General features: G+C 46.4%; 1 protein-coding gene across 1 annotated transcript in view; it reads left to right on the forward strand.

Annotated features, from left to right (window-relative positions):
• The first annotated feature begins 860 nt into the window (after positions 1–860).
• The window catches only part of sh2d3ca (SH2 domain containing 3Ca), a 48,319-nt gene continuing 27,245 nt past the window's right edge, over positions 861–21,934 (forward strand). The window contains exon 1 of the mRNA XM_038781722.1: positions 861–1,193. Coding sequence (XP_038637650.1) covers positions 1,113–1,193 — 81 coding nt within the window. The 5' untranslated portion in view covers positions 861–1,112. The remainder of the gene's footprint in view (positions 1,194–21,934) is intronic.

The raw sequence follows: 21,934 nt of genomic DNA on the forward strand, positions 1-21,934 counted from the left end.
AGAGAATATCGCACTCTGGATATATTATTGAGAATATCACACCCTGGCTATATTATAGAGAATATCACACCTTGGATATATTATTGTACATATCACACCCTGGATCAATTAGTTGTTGGAATAATAACCTTTCTTTCGAATAAGTGGTAGTTGAGTTGCTATAATTTACCTCAAGGATCCAGCGTTAAATACAGGAAAATATCAGCAAGAACCCCACCCTCCGGAGCTCTATCCAGTAAACCCAGGTGAGTGCAGATGGGCTGAGCAGAACTGTGTGCCTGTGAAAGGGGAAAGGTGGAATTCATGATTGGGGCCAGGTTGTGGGGTAAGGGAGGGGTGAGGAGAGAGGGGGCAACATCTTCAAGTGATGGGATTTGGAGGAAGATAACGAGGTGTCTTCCTTGGTAAAAGTGAGGAGGGGAGCAGCAGTAACCGGGAGGGGGGATACAGGCTGCTGTTAGTACAGAGGGCCAGGCTGACTTTAATCTTTGCAGTAATTAAAAGCCTGTCTCCCTGACTTGCTACTCAATCACTGAAGCTCCAACCAGGCTTCAGCTGTGTGCAGCTTCACGGAGGCTGTCCGTCCCAGAAAGCGGATGTCTTAGATTTTGTCTTGTATTTGTGCCCCCCCCCCCCCCCTGTGAGTACCGGTTGCTTCAATGAGGAGAGTCCAGAGGGAGAGACAGACAGACAGAGCTGTACTCCGGGCTGCTTATTGATTAAGTGTCGGTGGAGTGGAGGGGAGGGGGTTGATTTGCATTGATTTGGAGGGGGGGGGGGGGGGGGGAGGTTTGAGATGCCCCCCCCCCCCCCCCCCCTCAGCACTGCTACTTGCCCATCAATTGCCGCCGGCTCGGATTGAATGTGCAGGAGGTGAGAGGCAGGGCTGGCAGCTGGCGGCTCCTATTGGTGAGTGAGACAGACTGGCAGAGGGGCAGGCGAGCAGGAGGGTACTGCTATAGGGGGAGCACCAGCACTCTCACCATCCCAGCCATGTGTGTGTGAGTGTCACATCACCCGGACCTGCAGCTGGCAGTGAGGGAGGAACCCCGGCTCTTGTTGCACCGCTGGATTACACTCCTTTCTAAAGACGTCTTTGGGAAGGAGGGAAGATGACTGACAAGTGCAGTTTGTGGAGCGCCATCTCGGCGGCGGCTTGCTGCTTCTACCGGGGCTCCTTCATGCAAGTTCAGGTAAGGGTGGCACCCAGATTAAAGAAGGACCCCCCACCCATCCTCAGTTTGACGTCCCTAAACCCAGGGGGTGCTGGTCTGCAGCACACTCTGCCCCCTCCCTCCCTCCCCCCTGGCCCCCTCCCTTCCCCCTGCCCCCCTCCTTCTCCCTGCCCCCCTCCCTCCCCCTGCCCTCCTCCCTCCCTCCCCCTACCCCCTCCCTCCCTCCCCCTACCCCCTCCCTCCTGCCCCCCTCCCTGCCCTCCCCTACCCCCTCCCTACCCGCTCCCTGCCCCCCCCTACCCCCCTCCCTCCCTCCCCCCTGCCCCCCTCCCTCCCCATCGCATGCTGCTACTTTATGAATGGGATTTTTCTGATGGTAATAGTAAACTGTGCAATTCGTCCCAAACACCCTTTGCCTCTGGAGTTTCCCTGCAGGGAAAGGGCAGGGGGAAAGGCTGCAATTCCTCCGGGGGGGGGGGGGGGGGGGGGTTGGCAGTATATCTTTCCGCAGGTTTACAGTTTAAATGGAGAAAATCCGCTCAGATATATTCCTCACTGGAACAACAGCGGAGGGGATGTGTTCTTGAAAGATGATAGTTGATGGGGCTGGAGTGGGGATTGCAGCTGATAGTGTCTAATCCAATTCCAGTCACACATCCAAACATCTACACATGGGCAGAGATACACATTGAGGGAGACACAGATGTCATAATCAGAAAGGAAGGGAGAGAAATAGACGGACACGAGGGGTTTATATCGAAGTGTATCAGACACAGGGTACACACACTAATCAGAGAGCTGGCTAGAGGGTTAAAGATAGATAGAGGGACAGAGAGAGGGACAGAGAAAGGGATAGAGAGGGGAGAGAGAGGGACAGAGAGAGGGCAGAAAGAGGGACAGAGAGAGGGATAGAGAGAGGGGAGAGAGAGGACAGAGAGAGGGATAGAGAGAGGGACAGAGGGAGGTCAGAGAGAGGGATAGAGAGGGATAGAGAGAGGGATAGAGAGAGGGGAGAGAGAGGACAGAGAGAGAGGACAGAGAGAGGGACAGAGATAGGGCAGAGAGATAGACAGAGAGATGGACAGAGAGAGGGATAGAGAGAGGGACAGAGAGAGGTCAGAGAGAGGGATAGAGAGAGGACAGAGAGAGGGATAGAGAGAGGGATAGAGAGAGGGGAGAGAGAGGACAGAGAGAGAGGACAGAGAGAGGGACAGAGATAGGGCAGAGAGAGGGACAGAGAGAGGGACAGAGAGAGGGACAGAGAGAGGTCAGAGAGAGGGATATAGAGAGGGCAGAGAGAGGGATGAAAGATGCAGAGGCAGGTCCAAAGAGACATTCAGACATAAGCAGAGAGAGGGAGTAGGGGCAGAGATGCACATATAGTGGTTCTTACGGAAGGAAGGGTGCCAGTTACACAAACCTAGAGACACTCGGAGTAACACAACGCTGCACACCCTCTCGACACAGTGAGACACACAGAAAGATGTATAAGGGTTTGAGCAGGTGTGCGGAATGAACGCACAGAATCCGTGCTCAGAGTGTGGACTCTTTGTGCTGATGATCTCCCTGGACTGGGTGATGTAATGCAGTTAACTCTCTTCCTTCATGTCGTTATTGGGCTGTGCTGGAATCTGAAATATTATCCCTAAATTATGCACCTAGTTTGCTAAACTATGTCCGAGGTGTTTTAATGCTGCAGTCAGTTCTGTGCCGGAGGCAGGAGCTGCGCCGGTATCTGTGCAGTGATTGATCTGCACTCAATGACTAAATACTTCTCACATGGGGCTGAGCTGCAGATACGGTGCGCGGTGATTTCAGTACTGTAGCAAGCGAGTGGGCAGCGGGCAAGGTTTGCACTGAATAGTTAAGTGTGTGAAGATGGAGGGACAATGAACTTGTGAGTCCCCCTTCGGCCCTTCTCCCTGTCGAGTTGGAAGGGGCAAAGGGGCATCAATCATCCCAGTCACACTCTGATGTGCTGAAGTGACTGCAGTCTGGGGGAGGCAATGGTGTGGTGGTAATGCCATTGGATCAGTAATCTACAGCCGGAAGGCAATGCGCTGGCCACACGGTTTGGAGAAGCCCCAGCACAGCAGCTGGTGGAATTTAAATTCAATGAATGAATCTGGGTTATGAAACTCGTCTCAGTAATAGAGACCATGACAACTATCATCGGTTGTGTAAAAACCTATCTGGTTCACCAATGTCCTTTAGGGAAGGAAGTCTGCCGTCCTTACCTGGTCTGGCCTACACCTCACTCCAGACCCACAGCAACGTGGTTGATTCTGAAATGGCCGTGCAAATAAGGGCAGCACGGTAGCATTGCGGATAGCACAATTGCTTCACAGCTCCAGGGTCCCAGGTTCGATTCCGGCTTGGGTCACTGTCTGTGCGGAGTCTGCACGTTCTCCCCGTGTCTGCGTGGGTTTCCTCTGGGTGCTCCGGTTTCCTCCCACAGTCCAAAGATGTGCAGGTTAGGTGGATTGACCATGCTAAATTGCTCTTAGTGTCCAAAATTACCCTTAGTGTTGGGTGGGGTTACTGGGTTATGGGGATAGGGTGGAGGCATGGACCTTGGGTAGGGTGCTCTTTCCAAGAGCTGGTGCAGACTCGATGGGCCAAATGGCCTCCTTCTGCACTGTAAATTCTGTGAAATCACTCAGCTCCAGGGCAATTAGGGATGGGCAACAAAAAACACAGGCACATTGCACACACACATATAGGCGCACACACATATACACACAGATAGGCACACACACATAGACACACACAGATAGGCACACACACATATACAAATAGACACACACAGATAGGCACACACACACAAATTGATACACACACATAGATCTACACACACACACACAGATACACATACATAGATATACTCACGCATAGATACAGACAGGCACACACACAGACACACACAAATACACATGCACAGGTAGACACCCACACACATAGATACACACACATACATAGACACACAATCACATACACACACAGATAGATAGGCACACACACACATAGACACACACACATAGGAACACATACATAGACACCCATACACACAGGCACCCACACACACAGGGTGGGATTTATCCAGCAGCCTATTTTTCAGCGGCAGAGGCAGCTCGCCAGCGGGACCTACCGGTCCTGCCATTGTCAATAGGCTATAGTGTGTTGCAGAGTGAATATTCCATGTGACAATCTCAGGAGATCTGACAGCATCTGTGGCCAGAGAACGGAGCAAATGTTTTGAGTCCGGACGACTCTTTATCAAAGAGATGGTGAGAGGCAATGTGTGTGTGGACCCAGTGCTGCTCCAGACTCTGCCTGTTGGAACCCATAAGATAAAACAATCTATTTAATATGGGGCAGTTATTCAGCCAGACGGTGTGAGGGAGCTGAATTAACGGACACTATTGTACATATAGAGTGCTGACCTGTGTCCTATCAGCTCCCCTTACACCATCAGCTTCAGTAATTCCTCCCCTGCTGCTGTCATCAGCATTCCGTATCCAAACAACGTGAAAGTGTTTGCTGTTTATTGATGACCCTGACGATGGCTATTGTTCTTTAATTCCCTTAGTTGAGTCCTGATGGGTATTCATTCTCAAAAAATAAGTGCAAAATTGCACCCCAAATCCTCAGACTGTATGATCAGTTTGAGAAGATACTCTGAGTAAGCCCTCAATAGTTGGAGATTTACCCCTTCAATCCACTCTGGATGTTGAGGGTTGGGGGGGGGGGGGGGGGGGCGTAGTTTCGGTGTTGCGGCTGTAGAACAATGAGGATGTTGTCCCATCCTTATCTATTTGGGATTATTTTGCCAACCACTCTAGACTCGCTGTCCCAGAAAGCAGTCTGGGTCGCTGGGCTGTGTTTCCATGGGTTTCTCAGTGGTCCATCATTACTATTATTATTGATAGGCAGCAGGGTGGTGCCAGTGGTTAGCACTGCTACCTCACGGCACCGAGGTCCCAGGTTCGATCCTGGCTCCGGGTCACTGTATGTGTGAAGTTTGCGCATTCTCCCCGTGTTTGCGTGGGTTTTGCCCCCACAACCCAAATATGTGCAGGCTAGGTGGATTGGCCACACTAAATTGCCCTTTAATTGGAAAAAATGAATTAGGTAATCTAAATTTATATTTAAAAAATGATTCTCATTGATGTCAGTACTGACAGTGTGAGCCAGCTGCTTTTACTTCATGCTGGCTCATCCGACTTTCACTTCTGTACACCAGACAGGGATCAGCAGAGAAAGATCACCAATGGGAATCCTGAGTGGCTCTTTCCTCAAACCCATCAGCACTAACACCTATTATCCACCACCCTGATTTAAGATCAACTCACTCGACACAGATCAGATGGGGTTACGGGGATAGGGTGGAGGTGTGGGCTTAAGTAGAGTGTTCTTTCCAAGGGCTTGCACAGACTCGATGGACTGAATGGCCTCTTTCTGCACTGTAGATTCTATGAATTGAACCTGGGACTTTTGTGCTGTAAATGATTCGGTTTCACACAGGCTGAGTCGAGTCAGTGTTTACACATTTTCAGCACAAAGTGCTTCTCTCCACGTTAGCGTTTTCTGATTTATTGCTAAGACCTTGCAATTCCGGTGCATGAGCCCCATGAAATGTCACTTGCCAGGGCTCCAACAGCAGAGTCTGCAGCACCACTCAGTCCACACATCCTGCCTCTCACCATCTCTTTGACAAAGAGTCACCCAGGATCGAAACGTGAGCTCCGTTTCTCTCTCCAAAGATGCTGTCAGGCCTACCGAGATTGTCCGGCATTTTCTGCTTTTGTTTCTGACCACCAACATTGCTTTTACATCACCTCGGGTCTCCCTCTGCCCACCCACCTTGACTCACAACACAGCCACGGAGCGTTTCCAAGAGTTGGGTGGTTGAAGGTGGACCAACACTACTGAGTGAACTCAGATTTTATCAGCAAAATGAAGAAGAAAAACACCTGTAGTCTACTGGAAATTGGTGACCACAGGATTATTAACCAAAAGTAACATTTCAGATCCATGTACAGCATAGTGGAGATAATTGAAAAGAAAATTGCTTATTGTCACAAGTAGGCTTCAAATGAAGTTATTGTGAAAAGCCCCTAGTCGCACATTCCGTCACCTGTTCGGGTAGTCTGGTACGGGAATTAGGTGTCACGTGGCAAAGCGGTTAGCACTGCTGCCTCACAGCTCCAGGGACCGGGTTTGATTCTGACCTCGGGTGACTATCCGTGTGGAGTTTGAACATTCTGCTTCACAGCTCCAGGGTCCCAGGTTCGGTTCCCGGCTGGGTCACTGTCTGTGCGGAGTCTGCACGTCCTCCCCGTGTGTGCGTGGGTTTCCTCCGGGTGCTCCGGTTTCCTCCCACAGTCCAAAGATGTGCGGGTTAGGTGGATTGGCCATGCTAAATTGCCCGTAGTGTCCTAAAAAAGTAATGTTGGGGGGGGGGTTGTTGGGTGGATACGTGGGTTTGAGTAGGGTGATCATTTGCTCAGCACAACATCGAGGGCCGAAGTTTAATGCTGTACTGTTCTATGTTCTATGTGCCGGTTGGCTGGATTGGCCATGTTAAATTGCCCTTTAGTATCCAGGGGTGTACAGGTTAGGTTCCTGGGATGGGCTGGAGTGGACCTAGGTGGGGTGTTCCTTCGGAGGGTCGCTGAAGACGAGGTGGGCCGAATGGCCTCCTTCTGCACTGTAGGGATTCTAAGATTCTAATTCATTTGAAATATTGGGGAAGAGAATCTAATGTTAATCCCAGTCATTCAGACATTTGCGGTCCTGATGCACAAAAGCTTCAAATCAGCTGCCGGAACATTATTATGTTCCTGGGCTGTTCGGCTGAATGAAATGTGCTCGGGGGCTTGAGAACAGTTATCCAGTGATTTCATATCATTTTTATCCCCATACCGCACTGTCTGGCTGAAGACAAATGATCTTCAAATAGTAACAGTAAAATGTTACAGAGTCAAGAAATGACGGTTTGCAATTTCAGTTTAATACATTCATGAAAGATCCCTTTGTCTCTTTTCACAGAAAAGGGGCACAAACTATTTAATCGGTTATAACCGCTGCTGAAAGTGGCAAATGGAGGAATGGCAAATAACACACGAAGCGTTTGCCCCTCAAGCAGTGACAGTAATTTCTAAATTTCAGCCATCATGTTGCAGGACATCGGGAAAAAAACCCGTCTGAAGTCATAAAGAGCACCAGTCTGAGAAACTCTGTCATTTACACCGGTGCAGAGGTTGCATTCGTGAATAATTTCTTGAGACTCAGTTTAATTCTTTCCCTTTTATACTCAGCTTGTTCAGATGGAGTTTTCCTCTCCCAGTTATGATGAACTGGAATGTGCCCCCGCCTGAAAGGCTATCAGAATCAAATTCAATAGTAATTCTCAAAAGGAAATTGGATAAATACTTAATGGGGGGGGGGGGGGGGCTTTGGGAGGGGCAGGGGTTAATTGGATAGCTCTTCAAAGCGCTGGTATAAGCTCCACGGCCGAATGGCATCCTTTTGTACTGAGATGTGAGGGTGGTGTGACCCCCCCCCCCCCCCCCCCCCAGTGATTTTGGACAATCCCTCGATTAGTATGTGCTACACCCAACATCTTAAAGGCTGATGTTTTTCTAATTCCCTTTTAACATGAAACTGGGTCCAGTTCCTGCACCAGTTCCAACACCGGGTTTTAAATGTTGAGGATAATCAGTCCTCTGGCCGCCTCGCCTTTGTCTTATTGTTGCAGACATTCTTTCTGTGTCCTGGCTGCCCGGCCGGGGGAATCACAGGCGATGGAAGCATGTTGCTGCTGCAATGACATTTCAGCTCAGAGCTCGCAGCTGTGCTGTGCTGTCTCTCTTGGCCAATGAGAGCCTTCCCTTTGTGGTAAACGGTGACATCATTTCTGACCAATGGCAGCGCTGTTCGATGACATCCAGAGAAGAAAGGAGCCGCCGACACACACAGAGAATCCTTAACCCTTTCAGAACCAGCCTTCCATCCACCTTGTCCAGCCCCTCAACATGCTCCCAGTTCCGCAGATGCACCTTCCAGTGTCTGGTTCAAGTTGTGCCCCCCTTTTCACAGTAACTTCATTTGAAGCCTACTTGTGACAATAAGCAATTTTTATTTTCATTTCATTCCCCGTGTCTGTGTGGGATTCCTCTGGGTGCACCGGTTTCCTCCCTCAAAATCCCGAAAGACGTTCTTATTAGGTGAATTGGACATTCTGAATTCTTCCTCAGTGTACCCGAACAGGTGCTGTAGTGTGGCAATAAAGGACTTTTCACAGTAACTTCATTGCAGTGTTAATGTAAGCCTACTAACTCCTGGTCCAGCTAGCGATGCCCACATCGGAAGAATGAATTTTTAAAAATTGTTTTCGAGACCTTTATTTTATGCTGGACAGAGAATGGCAGTGCAATGCTGCCAGTCCATGCAAACCCCACTCTACTGAATGGTGAGTTTGGACTGGATGATTAATTGCTGTTACATTAGGGCTGCAGATTTATTAAGAAATTATGCACAGATCATTGCAGAGAAATTCAGTATCCCAGACATGTTGAATTTGGTTAATCATCCTTGCCAGTTTTCAGCTGGCAACTCAAGCGATGAAGAAATGAAATGAAAATCGCTTATTGTCACGAGTAGGCTTCAATGAAGTTACTGTGAAAAGCCCCTAGTCACCACATTCCGGAGCCTGTCCGGGGAGGCTGGTACGGGAATCAAACCATACTGCTGGCCTGCCTTGGTCTGCTTTCAAAGCCAGCGATTTAGCCGAGTGAGCTAAACTAGCGCAACCAGAGATTGTGGTTGCAAGCTCACTGGATTGTGGGCTTCACTGTAGTATAAATGAATGGACACCATGCTCTCTGCTGGGGACAGTTCCTTCAGAGCTCTCCACTGGGGTGAAACTGGCTAGGGGTAAGCGCTAGTTGCCTATTATGCACACCGGTGCTCATGCACAGTTGCAATGTGGTTTTCACCTCATTGGCTGCAGAGACTACTCCCCCCTGATCCGCCCCCACCACATTTCCAGGCAGTGCATTTTAGTTATACCAGCAGAATCTTCAATGGTGCTGTATCTTCATTTGTTTCCTCTCTCGCTTTAGGTTCTATGCACTGAAAAGTGTCAGCCGTGGCACAGTTGTAGCCTTCGCACCTGTTAAATAATAGTTATGGATTTGAGCCCCACAGTAATTGAATGTATAATCTAGGGTAACTGATGCTTCCTTGCAGTACAGAGGAAGTGCAATATAGTTGGGTGTCTTTTTGGATAAGATGTTAAACCAAGGGTCCTGCTGCTCTCTCAGGTAGGCAGCACGGTAGCACAGTGGTTAGCACGGTTGCTTCACAGCGCCAGAGTCGCAGGTTCGATTCCCAGCTTGGGTTACTCTCTGTATGGAGTCTGCACGTTCTCCCTGCATCTGCATTGGTTTCCTCCGGGTGCTCCGGCTTCCTCCCACAAGTCCCACAAGATGTGCTGTTAGGCAATTTGGACATTCTGAATTCTCCCTCTGTGGACACAAACAGGCGCCGGAATGTGGCGACCAGGGGCTTTTCACAGTAACTTCATTGCAGTGTTAATATAAGCCTATTTGTGACAATAAAGATTATTATTATTAAAAGATTCGCTCACACTATTCAAAGAGCAGGAGAGTTCTCAGGCTTAACGCCAATATTTATCTCTTAACCATCACTTTAGTAAAGAATGGGTTTCCTGGTCACATTGTGGGAGCTTGCTATGTACAAATAGACTCATGTTTTTTTACATTATAACAGTGACCACATTTCAAAAGTGCATCATTGATTGTAAAGCTGTGATTGTGAAAGATGCTATATAAATGTAAGTTTTGCCTGCACTAAACTAGGGGCTAAGGAGACAAGTGGCCAATGCTTTTCTGAAACCAGCTATAGGGAGGCAGATGACTTATTGTTGTCCATGATTTAAGTCTGCAGTTTTTCCCTCTAATTGAAATGGAAAGAAACATTCTCAGCTGAGCAAATCCCTCTACCTTCCCTTTATAAAAGAAATGCAATTAGAATTCATTGGAGGGGGAGGCTCCTGTTGTAAAATGAAATTGGATCTGGTCTCTGACCCCATTAGCTGGTCCATCCCAGGGTGGTCAGGGTCGGATGCAACATCAGAATGTTGCAGCAAGAGAAAACCAGGTTTGTCAGCTGTTTCCCTGCTGCTGCCCGGGTCAATAATAATCTGCCTAGGTTCACTTGACCGTTCCGGGAGATGTGTAAAGGCTGTTTGTATTGGTTAGAATAGGTCAAAACCTTCATTTCAGGCAGTGCACTGACTGAGGAAAGTCAAACCCCAGACATCCTTTTATAAATGAAAATTATTTTTTTTTTGAGTAGATTATTTTCAGTTTTGTGAATTTGATGTGCTGAATTGAATTTGCAGATCTGAGATTTCACATTGCTCATTTCCTGGAACGGTCAGGGTTCCAACTCTGAAAATTTGTACATTGTGTCAATCTACAACGTAAACAAAACAAATTAACACGAGTGCTTTATTACAAGGTGGATTCAGTGCTGTTAGTACTGGGAATCTTATGGTCAGGGTGGGTGGCTATTTGCAGTGTATAACTTAGAGACGTATAGCAATGGTGAGAATCTTGTTCTGTTACATGGCATGGGGAATATGGGGGGGGGGATATGGAGGGGGAATATGGGGGGGAATGTGCAAACAGTTTGAACAATGTAAATGTAGGGAGCTGACAAGTCACGTGTCAGCCTTCCACAACCTGAACTACAGAAGTTAAACGTGTCTGAGAGTCTAGTTCCACTGGCTGGGTGAATGAATGCAGCTCCCCCTGCCTTTCCCGAGGCAAGAAGCTTTGCTCCAAGACAATTCTTGCGACATTGGGAAATTTTAACGTTGGCTAGACCAAGACTATCAACAGGATGTCCATTACCCCAACCCAACCTTGTCTTCACCTAAATTCCAAGAACATAGGAAGCCCTTCAGACTTTGAGCTTGTTCCACCATCCAATGACATCATGGGTGACCTGCGATCTAACTCCATTTACCAACTTCAGCCATATCTCTCAATAAACAAAACTCATACCAGATTTAGCAACTGACTGACCCAGCATCAATTACTATTTGCTTACGAGTTCCAAATTCTTTTTTTTTTCCAATTAAGGGGCAATTTAGCGAGGCCAATCCACTTACCCTGCACATCTTTGTGTTGTGGGGGTGAGACCCACGCAGACACGGGGAGAATGTGCAAACTCCACACGGGCAGTGACCCGGGGCAGGGATCGAACCTGGTCCTCAGTGCCGTCAGGCAGCAGTCAAAGTGCCCTATTCCTAGAGATCCCTTATCAAGTTTGCACCAGTAAGTCACTAGACAGTAATCTGAAGCCGAAATGCACTCTCCCTTACCACACCATTGGATCCCACCTTTTTAAAACCAGGAAGTTGTGAATAACTGAGCCCCTTTCACTAACTCCCTGGCTAAAACCAGCATGGGCTAGAGATCAAATATGCATCTTCCGGCACAGTGGGCAGTGGATTTCTCACTGTTACAGGAGCGGTGTACTCTGGCTATTGTATATTCCTCTGTTCCTGCCTCTGTAGTTTTCAGAGACTGATTTACTCAGGTTATTTGCCTCTAGTTTGGAAGTTGCTGCTTGTTGGGTAAGGTATATTCATGATATAATTAAGAGTTGTCAGGTCACTGTGCCAAAAGTGATACATCGAAATGCACTGTGTGAATCACACTCCAAAACTACTTCTACATATTTCATAGACTGCAGCTGATTGTGAGGTTACCATGGTAACTGCATCCTTCATCACCCTTGGCTCAAAACCTGGCAATTTTAGATGCAGGGATGTCTCAAATCATCGGGTCAAATGTGATTTTATTACTGACAATCATTAATATTCTAAAGGCAGGAGAGTGTAATCACTCCGGGGCGAGGAGGGGGCTCTATGTGGGTAGATGGACAGTAGAAAGACTGAAGGTTGGTGTGGAATGACAAGGCCAAATAATTAACCTGCAAGATTTAAATTCAAACACGATTTTGAGCCAAATGGGCCCATCATGTATTATTTAAAAGGCAGAAAGTACCAGAGTGAAGTGGAGAGTTGGTCATAAATAAAAGAATAGAGCCGCTTACTACTCAGCGGGTGAGTCAGGAGTGATGCAACAAAAACAGTTCCTGTAAACTCCCTACACAAGTAGCAGTGCCAAGATGCAGGTTTTGTTGACAATTTATTGGTCACTGTCCGCATGAAGTTTGCACGTTCTCCCCTTGTCTGCATGGGTCTCATGCCCACAACCCAAAACGATGTGCAGGGTAGGTCAATTAGCCACGCTAAATTTCCCCTTAATTGGAAAAATAGAATTAAAAAAGAAACATATGTACACCAAGATACCAGAGACAATATTATTTTTAACATTGTATTTTTAAAGTGAGGCTGTACTAGAAGGACACTTTTTCCTGTGAAACTGAAGGAATTCTTCAGCTTTCGAGGGATGACGAGTGACACTCCTGCCCTTTTATAAAAGGTGCTGATTGTGTAGAATTGGCCCTCTCTCTGCTGTGTGTGTGTGTGTGTGTGTGTGCAGGGCCAGCAGGTGCAATGTAAATGCTGCAAGTCTCCAGGGACTGATAGCATTACAGCAACTTCCTGCCACTGTCGATATTTCTCACCCTGTGTGCATCGCTCTCTCTCTCTCATACACACAAGTAACTGGGTCCCTTTCCACCACCTGCAGCAAATTCATCAGCTTCCATAATTTAATGATTTTTTTGTTTTTGTGTCGCAAAGCAGAAGTCACAACCTTCCCCGCTCTAATTCACTGAAGAGTGAGGTGGCTGCATTTTAATTGGGGGGGGGGGGGGGGGGGGGGGTGAGGTGTGTGGAGGGGAGGGAAGCTGCCTGCTGAAGGCTTGCGGTAAAACGCATTGTGAAGAGGAGCCAGACATTACCTCATTCCTTCTGCAGCCTCCCAGGCACCGAGAGGCGGGGGAGGGGAGGAGAGAACCGCATGAACTCAGCCTGCGTCAGGTGCCCGAGTATTAATAAAAGCTCATCTCATTCATTCAACTTGATTAATATTCAGCGCAGCAACAAACACAAAGAATATGTAGCAATTGTAGCAGCACTGGACTCCTTTTCCCCCTCTTTAATTTAGATCGTGTGTCTCTTAAAATATTCCTTACATATTGCAGCTGTCAGGATGAAAAAGGAGCAAAGCAAAAATAGCCCACATACTGATGGATTGCGCTTGTTGTATTTAAAATATGCCTTACTTGCTAAACGGCACAATTATTAAGGCGGCGAATGGCCATTTCAGGGGACAGGGTGGGTTTTAGATTAAATGCACTGCACCATAGTAATTATTTACCACTCTTTCCCACCACTATTCAGTCTCATCTCTCACTTCTCCCTCCCAGGGGTGGACTAAGAGCTGGATGTTTAAGGGACCCAGTTGATAAAATGTTGGGTGCTGACAATATAGCACAGCAGGATCTGTCACCGGGAGGGGCTAGGATGGGGGGGGGGGGGGGGGGGGGGTCTCAGGGAAATCTCTCTGCAATGTGATTAGCATTGTCCTCATTCCTCCCTGCTCTTCAAACTCTGCCCAGACCTCATTCTGTTTCCCACTAAGACATTGCTGAGTTGTCTGTCTCGCACCATTGGACCCTTCTGATTCCTTTGGCCCTGTTCTACACACACATACATGTATACATGTGCTGTTCTTTGTGTTGCTCATTTCAGAATGGTTGGCGTATTGTTCACAAAGACCACAAATAGCTTTAACTTAAACAAAGCTACAAATTTATTAACACTGCTAACTTGGATTCGGCACATACTCCTTACTAATAGTTAATTAATAATGGAATTTTGTCCTTCATTGCTAGAGGGATGGAGTTTAAGGAGGTTATGCTGCAATTGTATAAGGTGTTAGTGAGGCCACACCTGGAGTATTGTGTTCAGTTTTGGTCTCCTTACTTGAGAAAGGACGTACTGGCACTGGAGGGTGTGCAGAGGAGATTCACTCGGTTAATCCCAGAGCTGAAGGGGTTGGATTACGAGGAGAGGTTGAGTAGACTGGGACTGTACTTGTTGGAATTTAGAAGGATGAGGGGGGATCTTATAGAAACATATAAAATTATGAAGGGAATAGATAGGATAGATGCGGGCAGGTTGTTTCCACTGGCGGGTGAAAGCAGAACTGGGGGCATAGCCTCAAAATAAGGGGAAGTAGATTTAGGACTGAGTTTAGGAGGAACTTCTTCACCCAAAGGGTTGTGAATCTATGGAATTCCTTGCCCAGTGAAGCAGTTGATGCTCCTTCATTAAATGTTTTTAAGGTAAAGATAGATAGTTTTTTGAAGAATAAAGGGATTAAGGCTTATGGTGTTCGGGCCGGAAAGTGGAGCTGAGTCCACAAAAGATCAGCCATGATCTCGTTGAATGGTGGAGCAGGCTCGAGGGGCCAGGTGGCCTACTCCTGCTCCTAGTTCTTATGTTAATAACATCTAAACTACACTCATCTACAGCTAATCTCACAATTGGTTTAAACTATGATCTGCCTGAATTACACTATCTGCTCCTCTGACCTTCACTAGCTAACTCCTGCACACACTCTTCCCCCAAGTCTTAGCATCATTGCTTTATATAGTTGTAACTGTAGCTCTCTCTAGTGGCTACTCTTGACTACATTAACCCTTGCAGTGCTGATAGTTATGATAATACCAAACACACACAACCCCTCTCCCCCCCCCCCCCCCCCCCCATCTGAGGAGCTGCCCATTTGACCTTCTTTCTCCCTGATTTTCTTCCGAAATATTTATCACTTGAGCAACATTACTATGGACATTATCTCATTGCTGTTTCTGGGCACTCTGCTGTGTGCATATTGGCTGCTAAGGTTTCCCTGAAACTATGAATACACTTCAGAAATACTTCACTGGCTGTAAAACATTTTGGGGCATCCTGATATTGCGAAAGGTGCTGTATAAATGCAAGTTATTTCTATATGCACCATCCCCGTCATGCTGTGCAAAGATGTGTGCTGTCAAAGGAACTTCTAATGGAATATGTGAGGCACTAATGAGAGAACGACATTCCTCCGTATCCTTAACGGAAACAGGTGCTGTTCTCACAAGCCATATGTTCCCAGCAGCTCTGAATTAGGGCGTGTTTTATATGGTAATGAATGGCTGAATTGAAAAGGCTCATCATTAACTGGGAAATGTAATTATCAGGCATTGACTACTGTTTCGCCTACCTCCAGATCTAGAGGAGCAATGGAAGAAGCTAACTGATAAACTATTACAATTTAAAAACTCCAGGAATATTAAAAACTGCTTAAACCTGTTACTGGGGTCGAGGGGATGGATTTTATTAGCCAGAAAACATTAGATGCTGATCAATTCAAACTGCACCATTCAGAATGGGTCATGGGAGGCAACATTTAATTTGCTGGTTGGGGATCAAGGGTCACAGTTCAGCCCTGTTGTGCACTCTCTGTACTTGTCACTAATGACGAATCAGCTGCCTTGGATCGAACCCCATATAACAAATGATACATTCAACAGGCCAAACACAGGTCTGGTTTCCAGCTGCTCACCATTGTCAAGTGTGATACAAATACTCCAGTAAAACAAAGTCAATAACCCTCTTTTCCCACAGAGGTGCTTCGCTTAAGCCATGGAACTGCTTCTACTTGCCCAGTTTACACTGATACTCGCTTTAGATCAATCTTGCACAATGCTCAGCTGCTCAAAGATTTGATTTTGTGGTGAGATGGAGTGTACAGAATAAATATCAGTTCCTCATGTCCACCCTTCCTTCCAGAATAGGAGAGCTGAGCATCAGGTTCCACAAAGTGTAGCTGTCTGTTATTGTAGCATTAAAAAAAAATGTTCTTTGATGAGATGTCGACACCGCTGATAAGTGCAGCCCTTTTTGTCCAATGCTAATTGCCCTTGAACTTAGTGGCTTGCTCGGCTATTTCAGAGGGCAGCTAAGAGTCAACCACATTGCTGTCGATCTGAAGTCACTTGTAGATCAGACCAGGTAAGGATGGCAGATTTCCTTCCCTAAACGACATTAGTGAACAAGGTGAGCTTTACAACAATCGATGATGTTGCCAATCGGCACCAATAATGTTGCCAAATTAACTAGATATGACAGTTATTAATGATAATATTGCTTTTCAGAGTCGTCAGGTATCAAATGATACCACAACAAGGCTTTACCGGATATTGATCAAAGACCAAACAACCAGTTAGTCAGTTCAAGTTCAAAGATAGTTTATTTACACACAAGGATTACTTCGACATGCAACATAAAATACTACAAGTTAAACTACACCTAACAACTACAATAACCTATACTTAACTTCAGGGCAACCAGCTCTTGAACAAGGCCTTTGTTCGGATCTTGCGTGGCTGGGTAGGAGAAGTGGCTTTGTTTCTGCTGGGCTCATCCGTCTGGTAGCGATCGTTGGTCTTGAACTTGTCTTCTGGTCGTAATGCTACACTTGGTTTTAGGCGTAGGCCGGGGCCAAGAGAGGGACCGAACACATGGCCGTGTCTCTTTTTATCCCTTTGGGATTTTGCGCTCTTTTGGGCGGTCCTTAGCTTTGGACCCAATAATTCGACAGGCTTCAATCACTGCCTTCGATTCTGGCCAATAAAGGGGCGAGTGCTTGATGGCTGGGCGTGTCCTGAGCAGTCATTGACCTTGGCTGTTTGGGCTTTCTTAGCAAAGGGAGTGGCGCCGGTTAGTCTGCATTTGTATTGATTACCTGAGTACAGTCCTTTTGTTCTGGGGAAATGGGCCATTAGAATGCAAACGAGCGGGGGTTTCGATCGCATCTAGCTATCTGGGTTGCAAATATACACAAGCTCTGAGTGTGTCTGAGTCCTGGGTTGGCCATAATTCCCATGGTCCTTTACAGGTGGCCATTGTTGCTCGTTCTGGTGAGTGTGCATTACACTCAATTGGCTCTGTTTTATTCCTTTGCTCTAGAGTCGCCAGGTATCTTTATGATACCACCACGAGGTTCAAGTTCAAGTGCTGATCAATAACTCAATACACCAGTTAGTAAGGTTCAAATCAAAACACATTTATTATATACACAGTCAATCGCTACTCATGCATAAATACTACAAAACTAAGCTACTTCTACCACTACAGGCCAATACTTATCTTCTGGAAAAGGAACCCACTGGGTCAGGGAACAATGGCCTCTTGTTTAATCCTGAGATTGCAGGCTTCCAGCTGGTACGGACTAAGGGTCAGGAGCGCCTATCTCGTAGCGTGCGTTGACTGGACACTTACTTGTTGGTGCAGCTGCAAGGCTGTTCAGGGTCAAGTGTTGTTTCGGTCTGCTGCGTGACCCTGCTGAGAAGTCTATCGAGAGAAACTGCCAAGAGAGCGAATTGAACTTGGGACCTGTCTTTTATAGGCCCCAGGGGCTTCGCGCCCTTTTGGGCGGACCCCGTACCTGACTCCAATCGATTGGATCACGTACCAATCGATCGGTTTGAATTCCCCAATACTGGTGCTGTTTCCTGATCGTTGGGCGGTCCTTGGGTGCTCGTTAGCCTCTTTTGTCTTGGACTCCTGCTGGCGCCGAGAAGTCTGGTTTTACCTTGATTATCCTAACTGTTGCTATTGTGCCTGGGAATCGCTCATTAATATTCAGATTGCTGGTTTCAATGCTGTCTGCTTTCTGCAACTCGAATATACAGAAGAACTCTGCAAACTGCTTGTTTTCTCATACTGTCCAATTTTCCCTGCGTTCTTTGTGAATCTCCATTTTAAATCGGGAAGTGGACAACCCAGGTGCATGCACCATCTGAGATGGCTACAATTATAGCAGACTCGATGGGCCAAACGGCCTACTTCTGGCCCTATGTCTTCTGGTCTTTCATGGTCGAATTTAAATTCCACCAGTTGAACCCATGTCTCCAGAGCATTAGCCTGGGTCTGTGAATTAAAAATCCACTGCTGTTACCATTACACCATCATATTGCTCCATCCACCCCACACAATGTCAATGGGACAGATTCTACAGCACTCGGAAATATGAGACACTGTTGTATTGTTCTAGATGCAGGATCATAATAATAATCTCTTTGGCACAAGTAGGCTTACATTAATACTGCAATGAAGTTACTGTGAAAAGCCCCTAGTCGTCACACTCCGGCACCTGTTCGAGTACACAGAATGTCCAATTCACCGAACAACATGTCTTTCGGGACTTGTGGGAGGAAACCGGAGCACCCGGAGGAAAACAATGCAGACACGGGGAGGATGTGCAGACTCCGCACAGACAGTGACCCAAGCCGGGAATTGAACCTGGGACCCTGGTGCTGTGAAGCAACGTTGCTAAACACTGTGCTACCCATAAAAGTTGGGATAGACCCTTGGACGCTAAGGAGTGGGTATTCCTTTCTCTTTTATTAGCGTACCCAATTACTTTTTTCCAATTAACGGGCAATTTAGTGTGGCCAATTCACTTAACCTGCACATATTTGGGTTTTGGGGGTGAAACCCACGCAGACACGGGGAAAATGTGCAAACTCCACACAGTGACCCAGGGCCGGGATCAAATCCGGGTCCTCAGCGCCCTAGGTGGCAGTGTTAACCACTGCGCCACCGTGCCACCAGGTTACCCCAAGCTGGCCTTGCACATTGGGCTGTTGAAAAGAGATCAGATTTTAATGAAGCACTATATATTTACATCGTGCTTTTCACATAGTAAATTGTCCCAGACCACTTCACAGGAATGTAATCTGACAAAAAAAAGAGATATTAGGACAGTTGACCATATGTTTGGTCAAAGAGGTAAGTTTTTTTTTAAGCAGCATCTTAAAAGAGGAAAGGGAGCTGGATGGGCTGAGATTTATAGAAGGAATTCCAGAGCTTCAGACCTAGTTGGCTAAAGGCGCAGCCACCAATAGTGGGACGAAGGAAGTGGAGGATGCACAAGAGGTCAGAGTTGGAGAAATGGAGAGTTCTTGGAGAGTTGTGGAGCTGGAAGGGTCATGGAGGAATTTGAACATGAGGATGAGAATTTAAAAATATTGAGGTGGTTTCTTTGACGTTAATTCAGGGTGTCCTGCTTTTCACAACGCATAAATCTAATTTCAGAATGTATTTTTAAAATTCTGGGTCTGACTATGGCATAGAAGCTGTCGTCTGCACAGTCTCTGTTGTGGTGCGATGATATTTATACCAGAAGATTATCTTACCAGGCCAGTGTATTTTAAATCCTATTCCCCACCTTGCCCCAGATTTTGTCTATTTTCTCCTCTTCTCTCTTGAAAGTGAGGAGGGCATTGTTGAACTTCAAAGTTGGTGGAAGGGCAGATAAGTGCAGATGAAGTTCAAGTAGAGAAGTGTGAAGTGATTCATTTTGGTCGGAAGAACGTGGATAGACAATAAAAAATGAAAGAAAACGTTAAAGGGGCGAAGGAGCGGAGGGATTAGGGTGTATATGTGCCTAAGAAAGTGGCAGGTCAGATTGAGAAAGCGATTAATAAAGCAGACAGAATCCTAGGTTTTAGGAATAGGGGCACCGGGTACAAGGAGGTTATGTTAAGCATGTATAAATCACTGGTTCAGTCTCAACTGGAATATTGCGGGAGTTGTGTGTGCCACAGTTTAGGAAAGATTTAAAGACATTAGAGAGAGTGCAGAAAGGATTCACGCGAATGGTTCCAGGGTTGAAGAACTTCGGTTGCATAGATAGTTGGGAATATTTTCCTTGGAGAAAAGATTTGATGGACATATTCAAAATCATGGATGGCCTTGACAAAATAGATGTGGAGAAAATGATCCCATTGGTGGAAGCAGATTCAAAGTAATTGGCAAAAGAAGCAATGGAGAAGCGAGAAGAAATTTTTCATGCAAATCTGGAATGTGCTGCCCGAGATTGGGGTGGAGGCAGGTTCAATCCAGACATTCAAGGTGGCACTGGATTATTGTCTGAGCAGGTAGAAGATGCAGGGTTACGAAGACATGGTGGGGAATGACACTAGGTGAATATCTCATTCAGAGAGCTGGCACATGCATGATGGGCTGAATGGCGTCTTTCAGTGCCGTAACAATAATGGGATTGTGTGAAGTGCCATTCACGCTGGTTGACCAGCTGTAGTAAATCTGGAAGCAGTGCGTGATGGGGCTCTGGAATGGATTGGCATTCCCTCCTCCAAGGAATTTGAATTTGCCTCACCAATGACTACACTACATTGATGTGGAGTGAAAAGCTACCAGCTGCTGTGATAGTTGTAGCTGTAGTATCTCTACCTGTCTCTGTCCCACTTTGCTCCTTTTTTATTACTTCTCCTTGCATCCCGCTTCCCTCATTTCACCCTATTTGCTCTCTCGCCCACTGAACCCCTATTCTGGCTGCTAACGGGATCCTGGTGATTAACTCTCACCCATCTCACGGGAATCACAACCAGAAGAGTAGAGTAAAAATAAAACATTACCTCACCAGCTGACCTGAATCTGCACCACAAGCTGTGTATTTGCAGTCACAGCAGTGGAATACATCATACTCATTCAACAGAATCAAAAGCAAACAAATTCTCCTGGGCCAGCTAGTAAATCAGGAACCGGCAGGAGCATGAGATCAGAAAGCAGCTAATGCCACCACCATGAACACTGATGAGTTAAATGCAAGGACATTTTGACACACTACATTTATATGAGCTTCCTGATACACTGTACTCCCCCGTGTATAACACAATCCTCAGTATAACACAGTCTGAAACATTACACTCCCCCTTATCAAACACACCCAGTCCTCTTTATAACTGATCCACCATGCTCCCCCTTTCTAACACACTACAGAACACACCCAGCTCTCTTTACAACACTGATACACCATGCTCTCCCTTGTATAACATACACCCCAGCCGAACACTGTCTGATACACCACGCTCCACCTATGTAACGCATACCTCATCACAAACTGATGCACTGCATTCTCCCTTATATAATCCAGCCCTCAGTATGAGTCTGATACACTATACTCCTCTTATAGCACGCCATCACTATATTTCCATTTTTTCCCATCAATTGAGTCAAGTCTTCACACTACCACGAACACAGATACAATTACAATTCTTCACTTTAATGTAACATGTTTTTTCCCATGTGAGCTCATTCACAGAGAAGATCCATCGGATTATTAAATTTCCTAAAATAGAGAGAAGTAACTTCAGCTGGGAATTTTCTTGGCCATCTGTTTAATTACATTTGATGCTTCAGGTTAAAACAACTTTAAGTTATAATGCTTTTTATGGCTAAACTGTGGGCAGACATAAGGGAATATTCACCTTCCTGTCCCACTTTGTGTTGTGGGATGTTTTATTTTGTTAAACGCGCTGTATAAATACATGCTGTGTATGTACATAATATCCTGAGATAACAGCTCCCCTGCCCCTGCTGTCTGAATAACAGAAGTTTGTCTGGAAACATTCTGAAATGTTGCCATTGGAATATATTCTCTCTGAATTAGGTACTGCAGAAGCCAAAGTGTTCAGTATAGGGTACATCAACTCTGTGCTCGACATGTATCACGCAAAACCTCACCTCCAACCATCCCAAACAGTTGAAGAACTTTCCCACAAATATGCCACATCCTCATATCTTCATAACAAATGAAATTGGTTAAAAATAAATTCAAAATAAAACGTTCCTTTCAAATTTGCTCACAGCAGTATCCAGAAGATCAGGCTTCAAG

Source organism: Scyliorhinus canicula, chromosome 21 (assembly GCF_902713615.1).
Source record: "Scyliorhinus canicula chromosome 21, sScyCan1.1, whole genome shotgun sequence".
Classification (NCBI taxonomy): Eukaryota; Metazoa; Chordata; class Chondrichthyes; order Carcharhiniformes; family Scyliorhinidae; genus Scyliorhinus; species Scyliorhinus canicula.